At 34.2% G+C, this 22,565-nt stretch overlaps 1 protein-coding gene, 1 non-coding gene and 1 pseudogene across 3 annotated transcripts; 2 read left to right on the top strand and 1 right to left on the bottom strand.

Annotated features, from left to right (window-relative positions):
- The first annotated feature begins 263 nt into the window (after window positions 1–263).
- The window catches only part of LOC138882639 (nudix hydrolase 8-like), a 67,346-nt pseudogene continuing 45,044 nt past the window's right edge, over window positions 264–22,565 (top strand).
- On the bottom strand, window positions 2,762–2,833 carry TRNAT-AGU (transfer RNA threonine (anticodon AGU)). The gene has a single exon. It is a non-coding gene; the product is annotated as a tRNA-Thr (tRNA).
- Window positions 4,629–20,757, top strand: LOC104245927 (LL-diaminopimelate aminotransferase, chloroplastic). 2 transcript variants are annotated; one of them, XM_009801635.2, is made up of 11 exons: window positions 4,629–5,116; window positions 12,006–12,095; window positions 12,978–13,051; window positions 13,668–13,735; window positions 14,172–14,288; window positions 14,660–14,722; window positions 17,776–17,880; window positions 17,978–18,028; window positions 18,374–18,694; window positions 19,958–20,164; window positions 20,270–20,757. In XM_009801635.2, the coding sequence occupies exons 2-11, from the start codon at window positions 12,013–12,015 to the stop codon at window positions 20,561–20,563; spliced, it is 1,383 nt and encodes a 460-aa protein (XP_009799937.1). In that variant the 5' UTR covers window positions 4,629–5,116; window positions 12,006–12,012; the 3' UTR covers window positions 20,564–20,757. The 2 variants fall into 2 exon arrangements, with proteins under 2 accessions (XP_009799937.1, XP_009799938.1); XM_009801636.2 differs by having other exon boundaries at window positions 4,657–5,120.

Genomic DNA, 22,565 nt, shown 5'->3' with positions numbered 1-22,565 from the left:
ACTCTGCTCCATACAACATAGTCGGTCTGACCACCGCTCTATAAAACCTACCTTTAAGTTTTGGTGGCACATTCTTATCACATAGAACACCAGAAGCGAGCCTCCATTTCATTCATTCCACTCCAATATGATATGTGACATCCTTGTTGATATTTCCATTCCCTTGTATAACAGACCCAAGGTACTTGAAACTTTCTCTTCTACGAATGACTTGTGAATCAACCCTCACGTCTTCGTCCATTTCCCGAGTCGCGCTACTGAACATGCACTCCAAGTATTCTGTTTTGGTCTTTCTCGTCATGCAAGAGAAACATTCTGCCCCGGTTCTTTCAGACTTATGGAAAATACCAACTGGTTTTATTCTTGAGGTATGTTCATGTATTGCAATCTAACCTTAACATTTTGGTCTTTTTTGACAGAAATAAATACTGATCAAACATGTAATCCGTATACCTAACTCCTTAAACATTGTTCTTATGTCAAATATAGTCAGAGGAGATCTTTACAGGAATTGTGAGGGAAGTGAAGGAGGAAACTGGGGTAGGAAATTCACATTTTAACATATTTTTTTACTTAAACAAGCAATCCATAATGAGCAATTTTAATCAAAATGATGAATTTACTTTCTCATTATTCTATCCAGATTGATACTGAATTTGTGGAGGATATGACTTTCAGGTAACAAAAATCTTCCTCTTCAAAGGACCATGAATTTTTCATGATTATATGCCTTTTTAACGCTAGGAAGATCTATATTAGCATATTTTATAAGAACATGAAATGCTGATACGATAAGTATCCGAGCGAACTTTGCTCAGACACAGTGAATATCGAAGTACTACTTGTTATACTTCATTATTTAGGACACTTGACTGCTGCTCTCCATGTGTTGAGATATCTCAAAGGAACTGTTGATTTGGGTCTCTTCTATTCTGCTTCTCCTGATTTCTCTATCCATGCTTATACAGACAGTGACTGGGCTGCTTGCCCTGACACTCGTCGGTCTATCACATGATTTTTTGTTATTCTGGGTGGTTGTCTCATTAGCTGGAAATCTAAAAAAATAACCAATCATCTTTCTATCTTTTGTTGAGGCAGAATACAGGGCCTTGAGTAAGGTGGTAGCTGAACTAACTTGGTTTTCTAGGCTGATGTATGCCTTTGTCTGTTTCCCTTCCCATTTCTGTTTTTTGTGACAATCAGGCTGCTTTGCACATTGCTAGAAATCCTGTTTTTCACGAACGAACGAAGCATATTGAGGTTGATTGTCATTTCATACGAACTAAGCTCCATGGTGGTTTGATTCAGCTCTCTCATGTGGCTTCTTCTGACCAGTTGGCTGATGTTCTCACTAAACCTCTTCCAGGTGCTATTCATCATTATCTCTTGTTCAAGTTGAAGGTGGTCTCCCCCTCCAGGGGGGGGGGGGGTTGAGCTAATGGACTATTTGTCTAATAAGCCTAAACATAAATAGTTAGTCATTTGCATTGTATTAGCCATTTTGTAATGTATCTTTTATTTAATTTGTCAAGTTGGCTATTTGGGCCATTTTAATGATTAGGCTATTTTGTAAAACGCTGAAGGACCAAATATAAATACTCTGAGAACAGACCTTGTAAGTCGGTTAATTCATTTTTGCTGTACAGATAATGGAAGAAACCTGTTTCTCTCTCTAAAACCCTAAAACAAAATTTCTCATTTCTTACTCAAATCATAATGTTTTCAACCTTTATGACGATTATGTACTCTTAGAGACTTGTAGACAAATGTCATGTATATAAAATTTTGTATGGCCCTTGTCGGCCTATGTTTTGAGTGTACAAATGATCATGTTAGTCTTATAAGCCCATATGTCACATGTATAAGTTTGTATATCATGTTGGGTCGTCCTATATCGAGTATTCCCTTATGTTTTATTTTGGTTATCTCATGACAGCCCTTCTTGCCCATTTACCTATGATGACATGATAAGAAAGATACGTTACGTTGGTACTCGATTGAGTAAAGCACTGGATGCCTGTCGCAGCCCTACAATTTGGGTCGTGACATTTTCCTTGGGACTTGGAATTATGAAAAATATTACAAGCCAACAAGTAATTAAACTCGAATCCTAATACCCCAAACCTATTATGCTAATCCTATTGAAACTAAATTATTTCCAGCATATTCACTAGCAAGACACAATGTATTCTAGCGATTATGAGTAGCAAACTATAGTGTATTGAATATGTTTCCTTTTGTATGATTTAGATTTATCTTTTTGAATATTTAATTTTCTGTAGACTTCTTTAGTCCCAGCTAGTTCGTATCTTTTTACTCGTCGAATTTATATTTTCTTTATTTTTGCTTAGTTTCTTTTATGCTGTTGTAGTTGATGGATCTATATTATGCCATCTTTTATGTTTGAAAAGTTTTATAAAAGTATATTTGTTATTGCATTCTACTTCTAGTAGTGACTTTTATATGACATTTAAAAAAATACCGAAAATTAACCGTACTGATACCGAAGAGAAATCGATATGATTGAGACGGTTTCGAAAAATCTACTTTTGGTTATATAAAATAGAATAATATGATATAAAGTTTATAAAGTAACAGGTAGAATCGAACCATTGACGCCCCTGGTACTAAATACCGCACAACTAGTGTAAGTCTTGATGGTAGTAAAGGCAAAAAATTTGTCTCTTTACAATTGAAAATTTAGGTGGGAACAGCAACACAACAAATAGAAAAATGACAAAACGACAAGAAGTAAATAATTTGCCCCCACACAGGATCGAACTACTGACCTTCAGTTTACTACACTAACGCTCTACCACTGAGCTATAGGGGCTTGGTTGACCGCTTTTTTTTTTATTACATTATAGTTGTGAGCATGCGATTTTTTCCATATACAAATTACTCCTATAAAATTCAAAAAAATATATTTTTTCCAATTATTTGCCATTTTATAGGATTTTAGTAATTGTTTGCATTTTTGTGCACGTTTAATTGTTATTTAAATCATGAAAATGTCAAAAAATACCATGCATACATTTAGATTTTTATTTTTATAGTTTTAGGATTAATTAGTTAATTATTTATTTTATTAAAGTTTTAAATAAAAAAATGGCTCATTTTACATTTTTTACCTTATAATTTTTAGATTATTGATTTTTTCTCTTTTAATTTAGGATCAAGTACAACAACAACAACAACAACAATGACCCAAGGAAATCCTACTAGTGGGGTCTGGGGAGGGTAGTGTTTACGTAGACCTTACCCCTACTCCGAAGGAGTAAATATGCTATTTTCGAAAGAACCTCGACTCAAGAAGACAAAAAGACAAAAGAAGATAATATTAGCAACACCACCGAAATAATATGAAACAAATATAAAAAATAGGAACAACATGAAATCAAGAAGAATGCTACAAAGCAAATTGGTTTAATTTTGCAATTTAGATTAATTTAGGATTCTTAATTTAAAAAAAAAGAGGAAAAGAAAAGGAAATAAGAAAAAAGAAATTGAAGAAAAGGTTTAATTGGATATTGGGCTATTTCTTGTACCCAAATTAAGCCCAACTTTTCTTACCCAGCCCAAAAAATCAGACCCGACCCGGCTGACCCAAAATCCCTACCCTTTTAATTGATAGACCTAGAGACCTAATATAATCAGAAGGAAGATCCCTTCCCTTAGGTGGGAACAACAACACAACAAACAGAAAAATGACAAAACGACCAGAAGTAAATAATTTGCCCCCACTCAGGATCGAGCTAAGGACCTTCAGTTTACAAGACTCACCCTCTGCCACTGAGTTATAGGGGCTTGGTTGACCCTTTTTTTTTAATTATATTATAGTTGTAAGTATGTGATTTTTGCTATATACGAATTACTCCTATAAAATCCAAGAAAATAGATTTTTTTCCAATTATTTGCCATTTTATAGGATTTTAGTAATTGTTTGCATTTTTGTGCACGTTTAATTTTTATTTAAATCTTGAAAATGTCAAAAAATACCATGCATTGCATTTAGATTTTTGTTTTTATAGTTTTAGGATTAATTAGTTATTATTTATTTTATTAAACTTTAAAAAGGGCTCATTTTACATTTTTTACCTTTTAATTTTTAGATTATTGATTTTTTTCTCTTTTAATTTAGGATCAAGTACAACAACAACAACTACAACAACAACAATGACCTAGTGAAATTCCACTAGTGGGGTCTGGGGAGGTTAGTGTGTATGCAGACCTTACCTCTACCCTGAAGGAGTAGAGAGACTCTTTCCGAAAGACCCTCGGCTCAAGAAGACAAAAAGACAAAAGAAGACAATATTAGTAACACCACCGAAATAATATGAAACAAATATGAAAAATAGGAACAACATGAAATCAAGAAGAATGCTACAAAGCAAATTGGTTTAATCTTACAATTTAAATTAATTTAGGATTCTTAATTTAAAAAAAAAGGAGGAAAGGAAAAGGAAATAAGTAAAAAGAAATTGAAGAAAAGGTTTAATTAGATATTGGGCTAGTTCTTATACCCAAATCAGGCCCAACTTTTCCTAACCAGCCCAAAAAAAAGACCCGACCAGGCTGACCCAAAACCCCTACCCTTTTAATTGATAGACTATAGACCTAATATAATCAGAAGGAAGATCCCTTTCCCTCCCATAGAAGAAAAGCTGCGCAACTTTGAGCGCCCCTTTCTCCTTCATGAAAACAAAACCAACAGACCCATAACAGAGCCGTCCACCTTAGCTCCCAAGAGATCTGTCGTTTTCCTCCACCAAAGCAACACCAACAACAGAAGAAATCGGACCTCCCCCCTTTTTTTCTTTTTTTTTCAACAGAGAACACACATTCTATCCCTTCCCGTTTTCTCTCTGATTTAATCGACTCACACACGCCTAAAAAAAGAAAAAAAGAAAAACGAATTTTCGAAATTCAAAAGGGATTCTCAAATCTGAAAATTTCAAAAAAAAGAAAAAAAAGAAAAAAAAGAAAAGAAGAAGCTGTGGTTGAAAAATTGCTGCTACTCGTTGTTCGGATCTGCCAGTCTGCTGTCCAGAGTTTCAGATCTGGGTTTGGTTTGGTTTAGCTGATTTTCCTTACAAATAGGTCAATCCTAGTCCAAGTAAGTATGTCCTCTTACCTCTGTATTTTTCCAGATCTGGTTTAATATGAAGTCATGACTATTTTCCTTCATCTTTCATTGTTGTTTGGATTCTGTGTATTGTAGTAATAATTTGATTTCATAAATGAAGAGCATAGTGTGCGGGATGCTAAACTTGATATCAATTTGTTATTTAGCCTTTTTGGGGCTTGCTGAGGCTAGAAAATCTTTGTTTGGTCCCTTGTTTTAAGTGTGAGTTTATACACTGTCATCTTAAGAAATATGGCTGTCCAAGCTGTTTTTTACTTACAAGAATTTCAACTGAATTAGTACTCCCTTTGCAAGGGTGCTTGAAAAATGCCTGTGTGGAGAAAGCGGAAACATGTAGTCTCTCTGATGTAAAATAATAACGTCAAAATGTGATATAGCCTCGAAATGGTGATGTATGGGTTTAGTACAGAATTGTGTGAAAAGATGATTATATTGCTTTGATAATTGTCAAGTTCTTTGCGACATTGAAATGGGGAATAATTAATTACAAAACACATCTATGTATCCAACACCATACAGCTTAGACATTTCTTCATTTTACGTTTACATTTTTTTGCTTTATTTTGTATCGTTTTAAAAAAAAAAATTATATTGCTTGACATGATAGGAATACACGTGCATCTAATCATTTAGCGGTCAATAATTAAGTCATTCAAATATGCAGATTGCATAACAATTTGAGCTTGTAATTTTTTCCTTTAAATTTTATGGTACTCATTATACATATATTTTAATACTCCCTCCGTTTCAATTTATGTGAACCTATTTCCTTTTTGGTCCGTGCCAAAAAGAATGACCCCTTTCCTTATTTGGAAACAATTTACCTTTATGCAATGATTTATAGCCACACAAAATATATGTGCCTCATTTTACACAAGTTCAAAAGTCTTTCTCTCTTTTCTTAAACTTCGTGCCCAGTCAAATGGGTTCACATAAATTGAAACGGAGGGAGTATTATATAATATTTCAAAAAGTTTGTACTAATTGACATGGAATACTCGTGTAGAGAAACTAGTTATGCCAAAAGAGGAAGTTTTCACTCTAACGCGTGGACCACCGGGCAAAGAAGATAGTAATGCATTTGAGGAAAGAATATACAAAATGAACCAGATAAATAAAGGAAAGACAAACTATCAGCGCACATGCAAAATACCATTTATTCTTGTAGCAAAAAATGGAACAGAATTAAGAAATGGACGATAAACAATAGACCTAATATCATATTACAAAAATAGAGGGTATTGGGGGGGATGAAATCCACCACTTATTATTCTCCTTGCTCAGCACCATAACCACTGCAACCCTTTAATGTTGACAGGAAGTTGGTTATTGACTTAGAGTTCAATAAGCAGAATAGATTAAGAATACAAACTACTTGTCAAGTTAAATGGTAGTCCATGTAGGCGTGCTGAATTCTATCAACACAAATATCCAGAAACATGTTCATTATAGAACCAAACGTTACCTGATACATGACTTTTTCTAGTAGTCCTATCATCGGTCAACAGAACAGGATACGAAATACAGCAAAAAACGAAGTTTGACTAATAACAAAACACTACAGCATTATAGAGATGTCAAATGACCCCTAAACATCAGAAACTGTATCCTATCTTTACAAAATTCACAAACAAGGCTATTAGCCATGGCAGAACTTATGAATTCAGGAATGGGCTCACTAGTGTCACCAATTCCAAGGCTTATAATTTGAGCATCAGGGTGTTTCAACATGTATGCAGATCTCCTTCTTGTGATCTAACTTCACCAAATAGAGATTGTTTATAACTTAACTCCTATTAAGTAGGAGAGAATGTCAACAAAATAAATTTTAATATATTATTATAAAGTGTCTTCTTTCCCCTATTTCAAGATGGAAGCATAGAGGGGTAATGGCGGTATAAAATCAACCAACCAAAATCCAGCTTAAAAAGCAAATAATTTTGCTTCAGGGAACTAAATCTGCTCGTTGTCTCATCGTAATTCCACAATGCTGCTATATCATCTAAATTAATCTTTTATTGCATGAGCACAAAAAAAATGCCTCCAATTTATTCCGAGCAATGTTCAACAAACAATTTTTGTACAATTATTTTAAAAACGTCACGTAGCAATTGTTTTGACTCTTCACTTTGCTTCTCATCGGCCGGTTCAAATGGGCCGGTCCTTAATGGTCCTAAAAGCCCATTGTGGGCCGGTCCTCTCAAAATAGACCGCGAGCCCAGAACCGTTTAGCCCGGAACCGGCATGCGGGCCTGAGTCGGTTCAACCGGACCCAACGGGCCCAACAGATTTTTTTTTTAAAAAAAGGCCAACGGTTAAACGTTTAAAAACTAGTCGTTAGCCTGCCATTTTAGCCGTTTGGCTTTTTAAAAAATAGCCATTTGGCTCCCAAACTTTGTTTTAACCCCAAATTTTTTATAATTACACCTTTTCCCTATTCTCAACTATAAATACCCCCTCATTCTTTTATTTTTACTCACAAAATCATCAATCTCTCTCATTTCTCTAACTCAAATTCTTAATTTAAGTTAAATCAAGCCCGATGATTCTAGATTGTACCCATTTGTTTTGGAACACTTTAATGTGGTAGAAGAAAATGAAGAAGTTTACATAATAAAGTACAAGAACTGTGGTCGAGTCTACACTCGTCGTCCAAAGGAGGGCACATGCTCTTTAAGGAGGCATATAAGATGAACTCGGTATCAAAGCTGCAAATTAAAGTTTACATTTAATACTTCAAACTAAAGTTCAATGCCTTCAACATAATACTTCAAACTAATCTAACAAACTAGAACATTAAGCATAATACGTCTAATAATTTTAAAATAACACAAATTGTCTCAAATCAACCTTATATATATATATAGTATCTATATATATATATATACATACATATAAGCAATTTATATAGTATATGTAAAGCAATTTCTTGGAAATTATATATATATATATATATATTATACTATATAAATAGCTTATATAAATTGCTTATATATATGTACGTATATATATATGTATATATATAGTATGTAATATATATATATATATACATATAAGCAATTTATATAGTGTATATATATATATATGTATATATACATATATATAAGCAATTTATATAGTATATGTAAGGCAATTTCTTGAAAATTATATATATATATATATATATATATATATATATATTATTTACAAGAAATTGTTTTATATAAAAAATTTCAAAAAAAATAGCCGGAACCATTAGGCCTGTGCGGCCGACCCATTATATATACATACATATAAGCAATTTATATAGTATATGTAAGATAATTTCTTTGAAATTATATATATATATATATATATATATATATATGTAGCTTATATAAATTGCTTATATATATATGTATATATATAGTATGTATACATATATATACATATAAGCAATTTATATAGTGTATATATATAGTGTATATGTATATATATAAGCAGCTTATATAGTATATGTAAGGCATGTATATATATAGTATGTATATATATATACATATAAGCAATTTATATAGTGTATATATATGTATGTATATATATATATTACAAGAAATTGCTTTATATAAAAAAATTTCAAAAAAAAATAGCCCGAAACACTTAGGCCCGTGGGCCCGACCCATTTAGCTCGGGACCATGTGGGCTTAGGTCCGTAGTGGGTTGGTTCCACCCTCCAGGACCGCTAAGCCCGGGACCGTTTGGCCCGGGACCGCCAGAGACTGGCCCACCAGAGCCCGAGATCGTTTTGCCAGGCCCGTTTAGCCCACCCGGCCCACAATACAACCTTAATTCTGGCTCCTGCAACAATTAATCCACACTTTATATTAGCAAACATTGCATACACTAGGAATGAAAATATTCAGGATTACCAAAGTATTAATGGAAGCAACAATAGTTTTTTACTGCATTCTCATCAATGTATTTAGTCATGAATATACAACCAATACAAGTGAGATTCTCAGGCAGTTCGCTCACTAGTAAACTCATCCAGTCTGTAAATGTTATAAATGGAGGATACTTCGTTCAATAAAGGAAAAAGAGAGTGCTTAGCTTCGTGTAAGTCAAAATGAAAAGCATTAATAAAAACCAAAACAAAATGCTCTACCATCAAATTATAGAAAAATAAAGAGTCAAATTCAAGAATCAGTAGAAGTAGATATTTAACCGCACCACCAAAGATTGTGGTGCAATGGATAGGATTGTTGCGCCCTTAACGAGGGGTATTGGGTTAGAGCCCTGTGAATGGAAAACATCTTGGTATGAGTGTATCCCCCTTTAATGGCCTAATGCGGTGTGGCCCCCAATGTGGGTACCCCACACCAGGTAGGAAACCAACAAAAAAAGACACTTTCTTCCCAAGTCTTTGGAGGAAGAAAACAAAGGTCAGACATAAAAATCGTTAACAAATCATAATTTTCTACCATGAAATAAAGAAAAATGAATAGCTGAAGCTGAAACGAGTCAGAATGCTCGAAGGTTTAGTGGACGTTCCTTATCTACCGCTTAAATATTGAATATTTACCAGCAAAAGAGAACCAGCAATGTCGATAACGAAAGCAGTTATAAGATTCAAACAAGAATCATATGAATTGAAACTATTCCAACAAAAAAAAAATAGTGGGTTAGGAAATCAAACAAAACGTAGGAGATAAAATTTGGTACCTGAGACGGAGTTTGTGCTGACCCAATAAAGTAGAAGTTGATGTAGAGATTAAAGTGGAAAGATTTTGCTGAATAACAACCATTTTTTTCCTGTAGAACAAACCACGTTATCTCACTGGAGTTTAGCACCCCCTAAAAAACCAAAAAGCTGCTTTAAGAAACCTTATTCTTCAAATTTGCAGGAGCGCTCTTGCTCCGTTAACGCACGTTGCTTTTTATTTGTTAAAATTTTAATCTGCTAATTTGATTTTTGCACGTTTAACAAAGTTTAATTATGATTTGTTAAAACCTAATACCTACTTCGAAATTAGGTATTAGGTTTTAACAAATCATAATTAAACTTTGTTAATCGTGCAAAGATCAAATTAGCAGATTAAAATTTTAACAAATAAAAAGCAACGTGCGTTAACGGAGCAAGGGAGCTCCTACAAATTGGAAGAATAGGGTTTCTTAAAGCAGCTTTTTGGTTTTTGAGGGGATGCTCTACTGAGATAACGTGGTTTGTTCTAACAGAAAAAAATGGCAACTATTCAGCAAAGTCTTTCCACTTAAATCTCTTCATCAACTTCTACTTTATTGGGTCAGTCTCAGGTACCAAATTTCATCTCCTACGTTTTGTTTGATTTCCTAACTCAGTTCCAGTTCTATTTTTTGTTGGGATAGTTTCAATTCATATGATTCTTATTTGAATCTTATAATTGCTTATGTTACCTACATTTCTGGTTCTCTTTTGTTGGTAAATATTCAATATTTAAGCATTAGCGAAGCAGTAGAGAAGGAAGGTCCACTATACTTTTGAGCATTCCGACTCTCTTCAGCTTCAGCTATTCATTTTTCTTTATTTTATGGTAGAAAATTAGGTTTTGTTAACGATTTTTATGTCTGACCTTTGTTTTGTTCCTTCAAAGACCTGGGGAGAAAAGTGTCTTTTTTTTGTTAGTTTCCTACCTGGTGTGGGGTACCCACATTGGGGGCCGCACCGTTAGGCCATTAAAGGGGGATGCACTCATACCAATATGTTTTCCATTCACAGGGCTCTACCCCGATACCCCTCGTTAAAGGCGGAACGATCCTATCCATTGCACCACAACCTTTGGTGGTGCGGTTAAATATGAACTTCTACTGATTCTTGAATTTGACTCTTTATTTTTTTATAATTTGATGGTAGAGCATTTTGTTTTGGTTTTATTAATGTTTTCATTTTGACTTACACGAAGCTGAGGACTCTCTTTTTCCTTTATTGAACGGAGTATCCCCATTTATAGCATTTACAGACTGGGATGAGTTTACTAGTGAGCCAACTGCCTGAGAATCTCATCTATATTTTGGTTGTATATTCATGACTAAATGCGTTGATGAGAATGCAGTAAAAAAACTACTGTTGCTTCCTGTGGCATAGTCATGATACCTAATTCCCAAATTCTGGTGTTCATTTCATGTGACACGATCATAACAATTTCGAACAATAATAAAAATAAACATGTTGTAAATCACGGGTGCATTTCATGTGACGCGGTTCGTAATGTGTATCAAACAAACAAGTGTACGACAATCATAACTTGTTCCAGAATAATTCCATAAAATAATTAAAAGCGGTTATAAAGTTAAAAATGCACAATAATTTTATAACATGTAAATCAGATAATAAGCCAATTATTAATGATTTAAGCGACTGTGCTAGAACCACGGAACCCGGGAATGCCTAACACCTTCTCCCGGGTTAACAAAATTCCATACTTAGAATTTCTGGTTCGCAGACTTTTAAATAAAGTCGAAAATGTCATCGATTTGGGATTTAAAATAAATTAATGACTTGGGACACCATAAATTATTCCAAGTGGCGACTCTGAAAAATAAATAAAATAATCCCATTTCGATTTATGTCACTTTAATTGGAAAAACTCCCCTTAAATCCCCTCGGGTGGTAAAAAAGGAGGTGTCACAATAGTCTAAAAATGTCGAAGTGCTAGTTAGGTATTAGGTTTTAACAAATCATAATTAAACTTTATTAAACGTGCAAAGATCAAATTAGCAGATTAAAATTTTAACAAATAAAAAGCAACGTGCGTTAACGGAGCAAGGGCGCTCCTGCAAATTGGAAGAATAGGGTTTCTTAAAGCAGCTTTTTGGTTTTTGAGGGGGTGCTCTACTCCCAGGGAGATAACGTGATTTGTTCTAACAGGAAAAAAATGGCACATATTCAGCAAAGTCTTTCCACTTCAATCTCTTCATCAACTTCTACTTTAATGGATCAGCACAAACTCCGTCTCAGGTATCAAATTTCATCCCCTATGTTTTGTTTGATTTCCTAACTCAGTTCCAGTTCTATTTTTTTTTGATGGGATAGTTTCAATTCATATCGTTCTTGTTTGAATCTTATAATTGCTTTCGTTATCGACATTGCTGGTTCTCTTTTGTTGGTAAGTATTCAATATTTAAGCATTAGCGAAGCAGTAGAGAAGGAAAGTCCACTAAACCTTCGAGCATTCTGACTTGCTTCAGCTTCAGCTAATCATTTTTCTTTATTTCATGGTAGAAAATTAAGTTTTGTTAACGATTTTTATGACTGTCCTTTGTTTTCTTCCTCCAAAGACCTAGGGAGAAAATGCCTTTCTTTTGTTGGTTTCTTACCTGGTGTGGGGTACCCACATTGGGGGCCGCACCGCGTTAGGCCATTAAAGGGAGATACACTCATACCAAGATGTTTTCCATTCACAGGGCTCTAACCCGATACCCCTCGTTAAGGGCTGAACGATCCTATCCATTGCACCACAACCTTTGGTGGTGCGGTTAAATATCTACTTCTACTGATTCTTGAATTTGACTCTTTATTTTTCTATAATTTGATGATAGAGCATTTTGTTTTGTTTTTATCAATGTTTTCATTTTGACTTACACGAAGCTGAGGACTATCTTTTTCCTTTATTGAACGAAGTATCCCCCTTTATAGCATTTACAGACTGGGATGAGTTTACTAGTGAGCGAACTGCCTGAGAATTTCATCTGTATTGGTTGTATATTCATGACTAAATGCGTTGATGAGAATGCAGTAAAAAACTACTGTTGCTTCCATTAATACTTTGGTAATCCTGAGTATTTTTATTCCTGGTGTATGCAATGTTTGCTAATATAAAGTGTGGATTAATTGTTGCAGGAGCCAGAATGTGTCATTGCCAGGCAAAACCGGTGGTATTGTCAGATGTGTTGCAACACCCTCTACGGAGACTTGTAAGCCTTTATGTTAATGTTGTTTCCTAGTGCAAATTGTTTCACATTTTTTGGGGTTTTGGCTTTTGTTTTTTGGGGGGGGGGGAGTCAAAGGTGTTCTTCTGGTGAATTGCCAAATTGTATTAATGCAAATAGTAGACTGTGAGCCAGTGCAATATGGATCAATTAGAGATTTTGAAAATTGGTATTTGAGAACTTTAAACTAATCAATGTTTGTGATTGCATATGTATTGCTTTTAACAACTCGATGAGAAGCAAAGTGAAGAGTCAAAGGTGTTCTTCTAGTGAATTGCCAAATTATATTAATGCAAATAGTAGACTGTGAGCCAGTGCAATATGGATCAATTAGAGATTTTGAAAATTGGTATTTGAGAACTTTAAACTAATCAATGTTTGTAATTGCATATGTATTGCTTTTAACTCGATGAGAAGCAAAGTGAAGAGTCAAAACAATTGCTACGTGACGTTTTTAAAATAATTGTCCAAAAATTGTCTGTTGAAAATGATAAAAAGTAAACAATTGTCCATCTTAGTCTCACCTGTATTTGTCCATTCAAATACATATGCAATTTCTTGAGATTTGACTGCGCTAACAAAATTCCTGTGTTGCTTGAAGCTTCCAAAACAAAGGTCTCTCGCAATGAGAACTTGGCTAAACTTCAAGCTGGTTACCTTTTTCCTGAGGTCTGTATTTTAGATGGTACTTTTTTATTGAGTTGATTGTTGTTATTTTGTTTATTTAAGCTACTTTGCAATTAAAGATGCTTTTTATATTGAATTAGCAGTAGGGGATTAGAGAAGACGTTAGACACATTGCTTGGAATAAATTGGAGGCATTTCTTTTGTGCCCATGCAAATAAAAGATTAATTTAGATGATATAGCAGTAATGTGGAATTACGATGAGACAAAGAGCAGATTTAGTTCCCTTAAGCAAAATTATTTGCTTTTTAAGCTGGATGTTGGTTTTTTGATTTTATACCGCCATTACCCCTCTACGCTTCCATCTTGAAATAGGGGAAAGAAGACACTTTATAGTAATACACTAAAATTTAATTTGTAGACATTCTCTCCTACTTAATAGGAGTTAAGTTATAAACAATCTCTCTTTGGTGAAGTTAGATCGCAAGAAGGAGATCTGCACACATGTTGAAACACCCTGATGCTCAAATTATAAGCCTTGGAATTGGTGACACTACTGAGCCCATTCCTGAATTCATAAGTTCTGCCATGGCACAGGTAATGCTGATAGCCTTGTTTGTGAATTTTGTAAAGATAGGATACAATTTCTGATGTTCAGGGGTCATTTGACATCTCTATCACGCTGTAGTGTTTTGTTATTAGTCAAACTTCGTTTTTTGCTGTATGTCGTATCTTGTTCTGTTGACCGATGATAGGACTACTCGAAAAAGTCATGTATCTGGTAACGTTTGGTTCTATAATGAACATGTTTCTGGATATTTGTGTTGATAGAATTCAGCACGCCTACATGGACTGCCATTTAACTTGACAATTAGTTTGTATTTTTAATCTATTCTGCTTATTGAACTCTAAGTCATAACCAACTTCCTGTTCTTGATTTTGTTTTCTTTTACTCTACTCATTGGCAGAGAGCACATGACCTGTCAACATTAAAGGGTTACAGTGGTTATGGTGCTGAGCAAGGAGAAAAAGTAAGTAGCGGATTTCATCCCCCCAATACCCCCCTATTTTTGTAATATGATATTAGGTCTATTGTTTATCGTTCATTTCTTAATTCTCTTCCATTTTTTGCTACAAGAATAAATGGTATTTTGCATGTGCGCTGATAGTTTGTCTTTCCTCTATTTATCCGGTTCATTTTGTATCTTCTTTCCTCAAATGCATTACTATCTTCTTTGTCCGGTGGTCCACGCGGTAGAGTGAAAACTTCCTCTTTTGGCATAACTAGTTTCTCTACACGAGTATTCCATGTCAATTAGTGCAGACTTTTTGAAATATTATATAATATTAAAACATATGTATAATGAGTACCATAAAATTTAAAGGAAAAAATTACAAGCTCAAATTGTTGTGCAATCTGCATATTTGAATGACTTAATTATTGACCGCTAGTCTTTTGGAAACAGCCTCTCTACCCCTTCGGGGTAGGGGTAAGGTCTTCCCCATTTCAATGCCGCAAAGAACTTGACAATTATCAAAGCAATATAATCATCTTTTCACACAATTCTGCACTAAACCCATACATCACCATTTCGAGGCTATATCAGATTTTGACGTTATTATTTTTTAAAAAAAAAAACTCAACTTTACCCTACAATTCTTATCAAATGATAATATGGTAAGGGGTAACCATCCAGTTAATATTGTTGAAGTAATATTGTTGAAACCCATACATCTTATCAAAAGAACTTGATAATATGTTTTATGATATTGTTGATATTGATATCTCTCCCAGTAATAAATTTTAAAAGCATAAAAAGTAAGTTGTCAAAAATAAAGTCACACCAACACAAGCAAAATTTATCTTAACGAAACTGAATGACTAATGCTCGTATAAGAAGTGTTCATTACAATTTTAAAGCAAATATAATTACCTGAAACTTAAAAGATCAATATGTGATATTAATCATGGTTAGATAAAAGTTAATTAATCAAACTTTAACAATAATAAAAGAAGCCAAAAGATAATTAAGAAATGTTCCCAGTTGAAATGAATCCTTTAAAGGAGAGAGAGAGTGAGAGAGCTTAAACAAAATAATAGAGTATCAGTCTCCAACAAAAAAAAAAATCATGAGATCAAAATTGTGTCATCCAACATCCGCCCACTAATCCAACATGTGATCCATACAATCCATGACTATTTATTTTTCATTCTTTCATAACCTCCTCCTCTTCGTTCCCCATATATATGTTAGTACTTGATTTTGGTAGATGAATCAGATCTTGTATTTAATTATTTAATTAATGCGATTTATTATTTAGTAGATGAATTTGGTCTAGAGAATATTGCTTAAGGTAATAGTTGAAAGGGTAGTTAAAAGGTAAAAGAATAGCAAGATTAATCAACTAAGATTACATTTGACAATAACCAATAAGTAAAAGGAAAAAGAAAACAGAAAAATAACTTTAGCATGGTCAATAGAGGCTATTTAGTGAAGAGGCAACGGGAGTAGAAAACAATAATAAAACATGGAGAGAAAAAATTAAGTACCAAGGGAGGAGCCCTTGTGGCCACAGACAACTGAAACCATTATTAATCGAACGGACAAAAGAGCAAGGATACAAATGGTATGAAAGAGATCAGTTTTATAAGAGAGGTGCTATTGAAAGTTTCATCAGAAAAAACTTGCTTTGTGGCTTCAAACTCCAGGACCATACATGTATCACAAATAAAAAAAATTTAGAACAAAGAAACCTTGTCCTAGTTAAATTGTTGAAAAGAAAATGAGAACTTACTCACGAGTAAAGACATCTGCAACCAGAATAGCACAGATGCAAGCATAATCATTGATTACTTTCTAGGATGAAAATTGGGAAAGATAGAAGCTTGATCAAGAAGCACTTCATCTGCTTGTTCTTCAAGCCAGGAAATGAAAACTTTATGAACAATCATCCTAACCAGATCAACTTCCACAAATCTGGTTGGAAATACAAAAAGATATCACCAACCAATTTCAGAGGATATAAAAGATGTTGTACATTATACAAAATATGTATATTCAAATGAGTAGTGGGAAGAGGCAAACTGAATAAACTTGAGAGAATACAAAAAGATATCTCATTCAGATGCCTTTCTTTAATCCATCTTTATTGCATAATCAAAAGTACATTAAAAACTTTAAGATTGAGAATTCCAAACGATTGGATTAGACTTGTATTACACTATTTATGTCTAATTATTTATTAGAATACACATTTACATTTTTGTACAAAAATATTATTGGAGTATAGTTTAAGTGAAGGGGTAGAAAGATAATTCAACTTTTGAAGGATATTTTGGTAAATCAATTTCTACTTTAGAGCTTCCCATTTATAATATAGTATGATGATGATATACTGATGTCTAAAAGGCATGCACAGCTGGAATTTCCGAAGCATTTAAAATCATTTCCATATATTATATCAACAATAATCTATTACTGCTTTGTAATTAGCATTTATTCAACACTTAGTTTGCCTACCAAGGTGTTAGAAAAAAAAAAAGCGAATGTGCAATGACATGTTTCATGTTTGGCTATTTTCAAGTGGTTATTCTGGAGACTTATAGCCCGTTTGGCCAAACTGCAAATATCAATTTATTTTGAGAAGTACTTTTTCTCAAAAGTGCTTTTCTCAAAAGTACTTTTGGTGAGAAGCCGTTTGTGTTTGGCTAATTAATTTGAAAAACACTTCTGAGCAGCAATTAGTGTTTGGCCAAGCTTTAAAAAATTGCTTCTAAGTGTATTTTTCTCAAAAGTTCTTTTAAAAAAAGTGCTTTTGGAGAGAAGCTACTTTTTTTTCTGCTTCTCCTCAAAAGTACTCTTTTCCCTTTCAAAAGCTTGGCCAAACACTTTAATTTTAGAAAAAAACCACTTTTGACAAAAAAAAAGCGCTTTTACCTTGAAAGTAGCTTGGCCAAACATGCTACTTTAAGACAGACATAAGAGAAAATTACTCTATGGTTACCGTATGTTTTGTTCGTGGCATTTCATCGGTGATTTAAGTGTAAAGTAAGAATGGCGTTGATTTTTTTCCGCATGAGCAGCAACTTAGAGCCTCCATTGCTTCTACCTTTTATGCAAATGTTGGAATAGAGGAAGATGAGATCTTCGTCTCTGATGGTGCCAAAAGTGATATATCTCGGCTTCAGGTTTGGTTTTCTCTTTATCAAGTGGTCTTTTCAAATTATAACTGACGTCTTTGAGTCTTTCACTAACAGTTTTTTGTATTTCTTGACTGTATCTTAGGTTCTTTTTGGGTCTAATGTCACTATGGCTGTGCAAGACCCATCGTATCCGGTAAAATCTTCAGGCTTTTACCTATATTCTTCCATGTTTGACAAAAAATGAAAAATGCCCATCCAGGATTCCTGCATATTGTTGATTTGCTATGTCTATTTTGTTAAATGATTTTTCATATCATTGTGAGATTTAAGTGAAGTGGTACTTGTTTATAACTTAGCACGAACTTTTATACTCTTGTATAGGCTATTGATACATCTTTTATACTCCTGTTATTTGTTAGGCTCTTTATAGTCTGTTGGAGTATTCTTGCTTTCTTTACCTCTCTTTGGAGAAAGGCTCTCATATCTGATGATGTGTGTAAGATTCTGATGTAAGCCTTGATTGTTGTTTCTACTGTAGGCTTATGTGGATTCAAGTGTTATTATGGGCCAAACTGGTCAGTTTCAGAAGGATGTGGAGAAGTATGGGAGTATTGCATACATGAGATGTACTCCAGAAAACGGGTTCTTTCCTGATTTATCCAGTGTTCCTCGGACAGATATTATATTTTTCTGTTCGCCTAATAATCCAACTGGTGCTGCGGCATCAAGGGAGCAGCTGACTAAATTGGTGCATTTTGCTAAAAACAATGGCTCAATCCTTGTTTATGATTCTGCATATGCAATGTATATATGTGATGACAGTCCAAAGTCCATCTTTGAGATTCCTGGAGCCAAAGAGGTAAGTCTGGATCATTTTATTTGGTCAACATTAAGCTTTACATTCTTTTCTAGTGAAAGCTTCTGCTATCATTTGTTCAGACCCTGTTTTTAGATGACTAAAGCTCATGATGCCCGCATATCACTTTGTTTGGTTGCTCTTTTTAATCCAATGACAACCATACATCAATCCTCAGCTAGTTAGGGTCGGCATATGCGGTCTCACTATTGATTTTGCTCTATCTGGACCTGTTTCATTCTGGTATTCATTAATTTCCTATTGATTAGTTGCATGAATCGTTTGCATATGGTGGCTAAACTTGCAATATACTCTTATTCTAAAATTGTTATTCTCTAGTGCTCTCCATAGTTCAGACTTTCGGTTAACAACACCCTCACTAGTTTTGTCAGTTACCTCAATATCATTTGCAATTAACATACTAGGGGATCCAAAATGTAGTGTTAGGGCTATACGCTCTAGTCCTTACATGTCTATTTTCCTCTTCAGTGAACTGTCTAAAAACGGACCACAACTTGAAAAGTTTCCATCTTGGCTTGCTTCAGAAAGGATAGAAAAGATAGTGAGAAAGTAGAATGCCATTGCAAATAGCGAAGACCTCATCCTGTATGCTATCGGTTAGCTCATCCATAATGAGGATCAACAAGTATAGGCTCAATGCAGATCTTCATGGTTATGGAAAACTCTTTTGTATCTCCTACCACTATTCTCACGCTTGTGCGGCTCTTTCACATATATCCTTTATGACTTTTTTATATTTTTATATGGATTCCTTTCTTCTCCTACAGTCTCTTTCTAATCTTTACTGTGGAAAAATAACATGAGCAGTCTGTTCAATTGAAGATTTTTAGCTCGTTTATTATCATTCATGCAATTAGTTGGGACCTTTCCTTCTAATTCATCTTCTTGTCCTGCTCCTTCATTGTCTTTTGCCATAGTTGAAGCTCATCAAACTAGTTTGTAAGTGGTCTTCCAAGTCATCTTCTTTCCATGTTCTTCAATGGCACTCTGTAGTAAGGTTATCTCAAGTCTATTATCCAAGTGCTTTTATCCCCTGGTTAATTGCAGGGACTTTCTTCTGATCCTTCTTGCTCCCTTGCATGTCTTTTTCAGTTACAGAGCTTCTTAGAGAGTCGTCATATTTCAGTTAGACTTTTTTGTGCTGCTTTTTCTCCTTACCTCTGTGGTCTACAGAGTTTATTGCATGATTCTCTACATTAATAAGTGGATTTGTTTCTCAGTAAGCATATTGTACTGGACTTGCAGGTTGCCATTGAGGTTTCATCGTTTTCGAAGTATGCTGGGTTCACTGGAGTTCGTTTAGGGTGGACTGCAATTCCCAAAGCACTCCTATATTCTGATGGATTTCCTGTAGCAAAAGACTTCAATCGCATTGTTTGTACAAGCTTCAATGGTGCATCCAATATCGCTCAAGCTGGCGGTCTGGCTTGCCTTTCACCTGATGGTTTCAAGGTCAGTTTCAACATTTGCTTGTCGTTTCCCTGTTCACTTAATAAAAAATAACATCATTTAATAGGCCCAAGTTCTCTGCTTGAACATGTTGACTTTGCATCACAGGCCATGAAGAACGTGGTTAGTTTCTATAAAGAAAACACAGAAATCATAATGGAGACATTTAAGTCGCTAGGTTACAAGGTGTATGGAGGTAAAAATGCACCCTACGTGTGGGTTCACTTCCCTGGACGAAGCTCATGGGAGGTTTTCAGCGAGATACTTGAGAAGACTCATGTCGTTACCACACCAGGCAGTGGTTTTGGTCCTGGTGGTGAAGGTTTTGTCAGAGTAAGTGCATTTGGGCACAGGGATAACGTCGTAGAAGCTTGCAGAAGATTCAAGGAATTGTACAAGTGAAGTAACTCGTACGCCTGCATGTCTGTGAAAACATGCAGGTAAATTGTTAAACACTTTTGGCCGCCTTCAGAGGCTTCATTCAGATGCTATAGGCTGTATCTTGAACGCTCAAACATTTTGATCCTTTATGGAATTTGTTTCTTTGGAAGAATAAGCTTATTCTGTGATTGCCAGTGATTGGTTCCTCTTTGTTATCTCTTGTGAAGATTAGATTCTTCATATACAGTTAGTTATAACTTATACGCATAATGGACACTGATCATCATGAATTTAAAGGGAAGGAATAGTTGAAACAAAATAATAGGTTTTCCCGTGTTGAAATTGATAATGTTTGAGCAAACAGGCCGGAGCGAAGTACGAATGTTAAAGTGCAAAGTACAAACAACCAAAAGCATGAATTGCCAGCTTTTCATATTAGATTTCTGTCCTTTCTGCAAAAAATATATATAAAATAAGGGATAGGGAGTTGATTATAGTAACTTATAAAATTTGAACTTTAAATAAGTTAAATATGAAAACAGCAATATTAACTCTTACCTATACAGTTAAGTTATATTAGCACGACATATCAGTTTGAATATCACTATTTTGAACCCATTTAACTGAACTAAATCATCAAATAAGGGAAGGTTGAAAATAATAGTGAGAATAAAACAGAATTAGTAATCAAAGCTTTTGTTTAGGAAATGCAAATAAGTAGAAGTAGGCGTGCAAAATACAGATGTAAGAAGCCATTTTATGTTAAGGACAGTAAATATAAGTTACTATAATGTAAGAAGCCATTTTATGTTTGAGGACAGAAAAATAAATATAAAATATAATGCCCCCACGCAGGATATATAGTCCAAGTAAGTATGTCCTCTTACCTCTGTATTTTTCCAGATCTGGTTTAATATGAAGTCATGACTATTTTCCTTCATCTTTCATTGTTGTTTGGATTCTGTGTATTGTAGTAATAATTTGATTTCATATATGAAGAACATAGTGTGCGGGATGCTAAACTTGATATCAATATGTTATTTAGCCTTTTTGGGGCTTGCTGAGGCTAGAAAATCTTTGTTTGGTCCCTTGTTTTAAGTGTGAGTTTATACACGGTAACTACTAAAAAATGGTTCTATTGGAACGGTTATTTTGCAACGGTTAGAGAACTGTTACAATAGATTATATTTTGGAACGGTTTCAACCGTCCCAATAGAGTCTCGAAATGGTCACTTCAGAAGTAAAATCGTCCCCATAGATTGATCAATGGTAGCAGTTTCAAAACCGTTACAATAGCCCTTTATGGAGACGGTTTTGAAACCGTTACAAGTAACCATTCATGTTGACCTATTGTAATGCTGAATCTTAGAACGCGTCCAAAACCGTTCCATTAGCCCTACAGGAACGGTTATAGTATCTATTGCTACGGTTTTGAAAGAGTTGCCATAGGCTTAATTTCTAGTAGTGAGTGATGGTTACCCCTTACCATATTATCATTTGATAAGAATTATAGGGTAAAGTTGAGTTTTAAAAAAAAATAATAATAACGTCAATCTGATATAGCCTCGAAATGGTGATGTATGGGTTTAGTGCAGAATAGTGTGAAAAGATGATTATATTGCTTTGATAATTGTCAAGTTCTTTGCGGCATTGAAATGGGGTCAATTGTTTAAGCACACTACAGTATAGTTGTTGTTTAAATAATAGTAGGCCATTGAAACAATTTACCAAACCATTATCAGTTATGTAACGTGAATTCCTTAGATAACTTAATACTTTTGGAAAGTTTTCTTTTTGCCTTTTCCTTTCATTTGTTTTGTTTTTGTTGTCCTTTATATATATATATATATATATATATATATATATATATATATATATATATATATATATATATTAGCAATTAGCTTTGATTAGCTCTCATATACCTATCAAAAATAATCATGAACATCCGTAGTTTGCTTTAGTTGAGTACAATTTTTTAAAATAAATTGAGGCGTGCCATCCATAAATGAATTCCATAATC

Source organism: Nicotiana sylvestris, chromosome 12 (genome assembly GCF_000393655.2).
Source record: "Nicotiana sylvestris chromosome 12, ASM39365v2, whole genome shotgun sequence".
NCBI classification, from domain to species: domain Eukaryota; kingdom Viridiplantae; phylum Streptophyta; class Magnoliopsida; order Solanales; family Solanaceae; genus Nicotiana; species Nicotiana sylvestris.
Note: the sequence above shows the minus strand (reverse complement) of the source record. Positions and strands in the feature narration are given on the sequence as shown.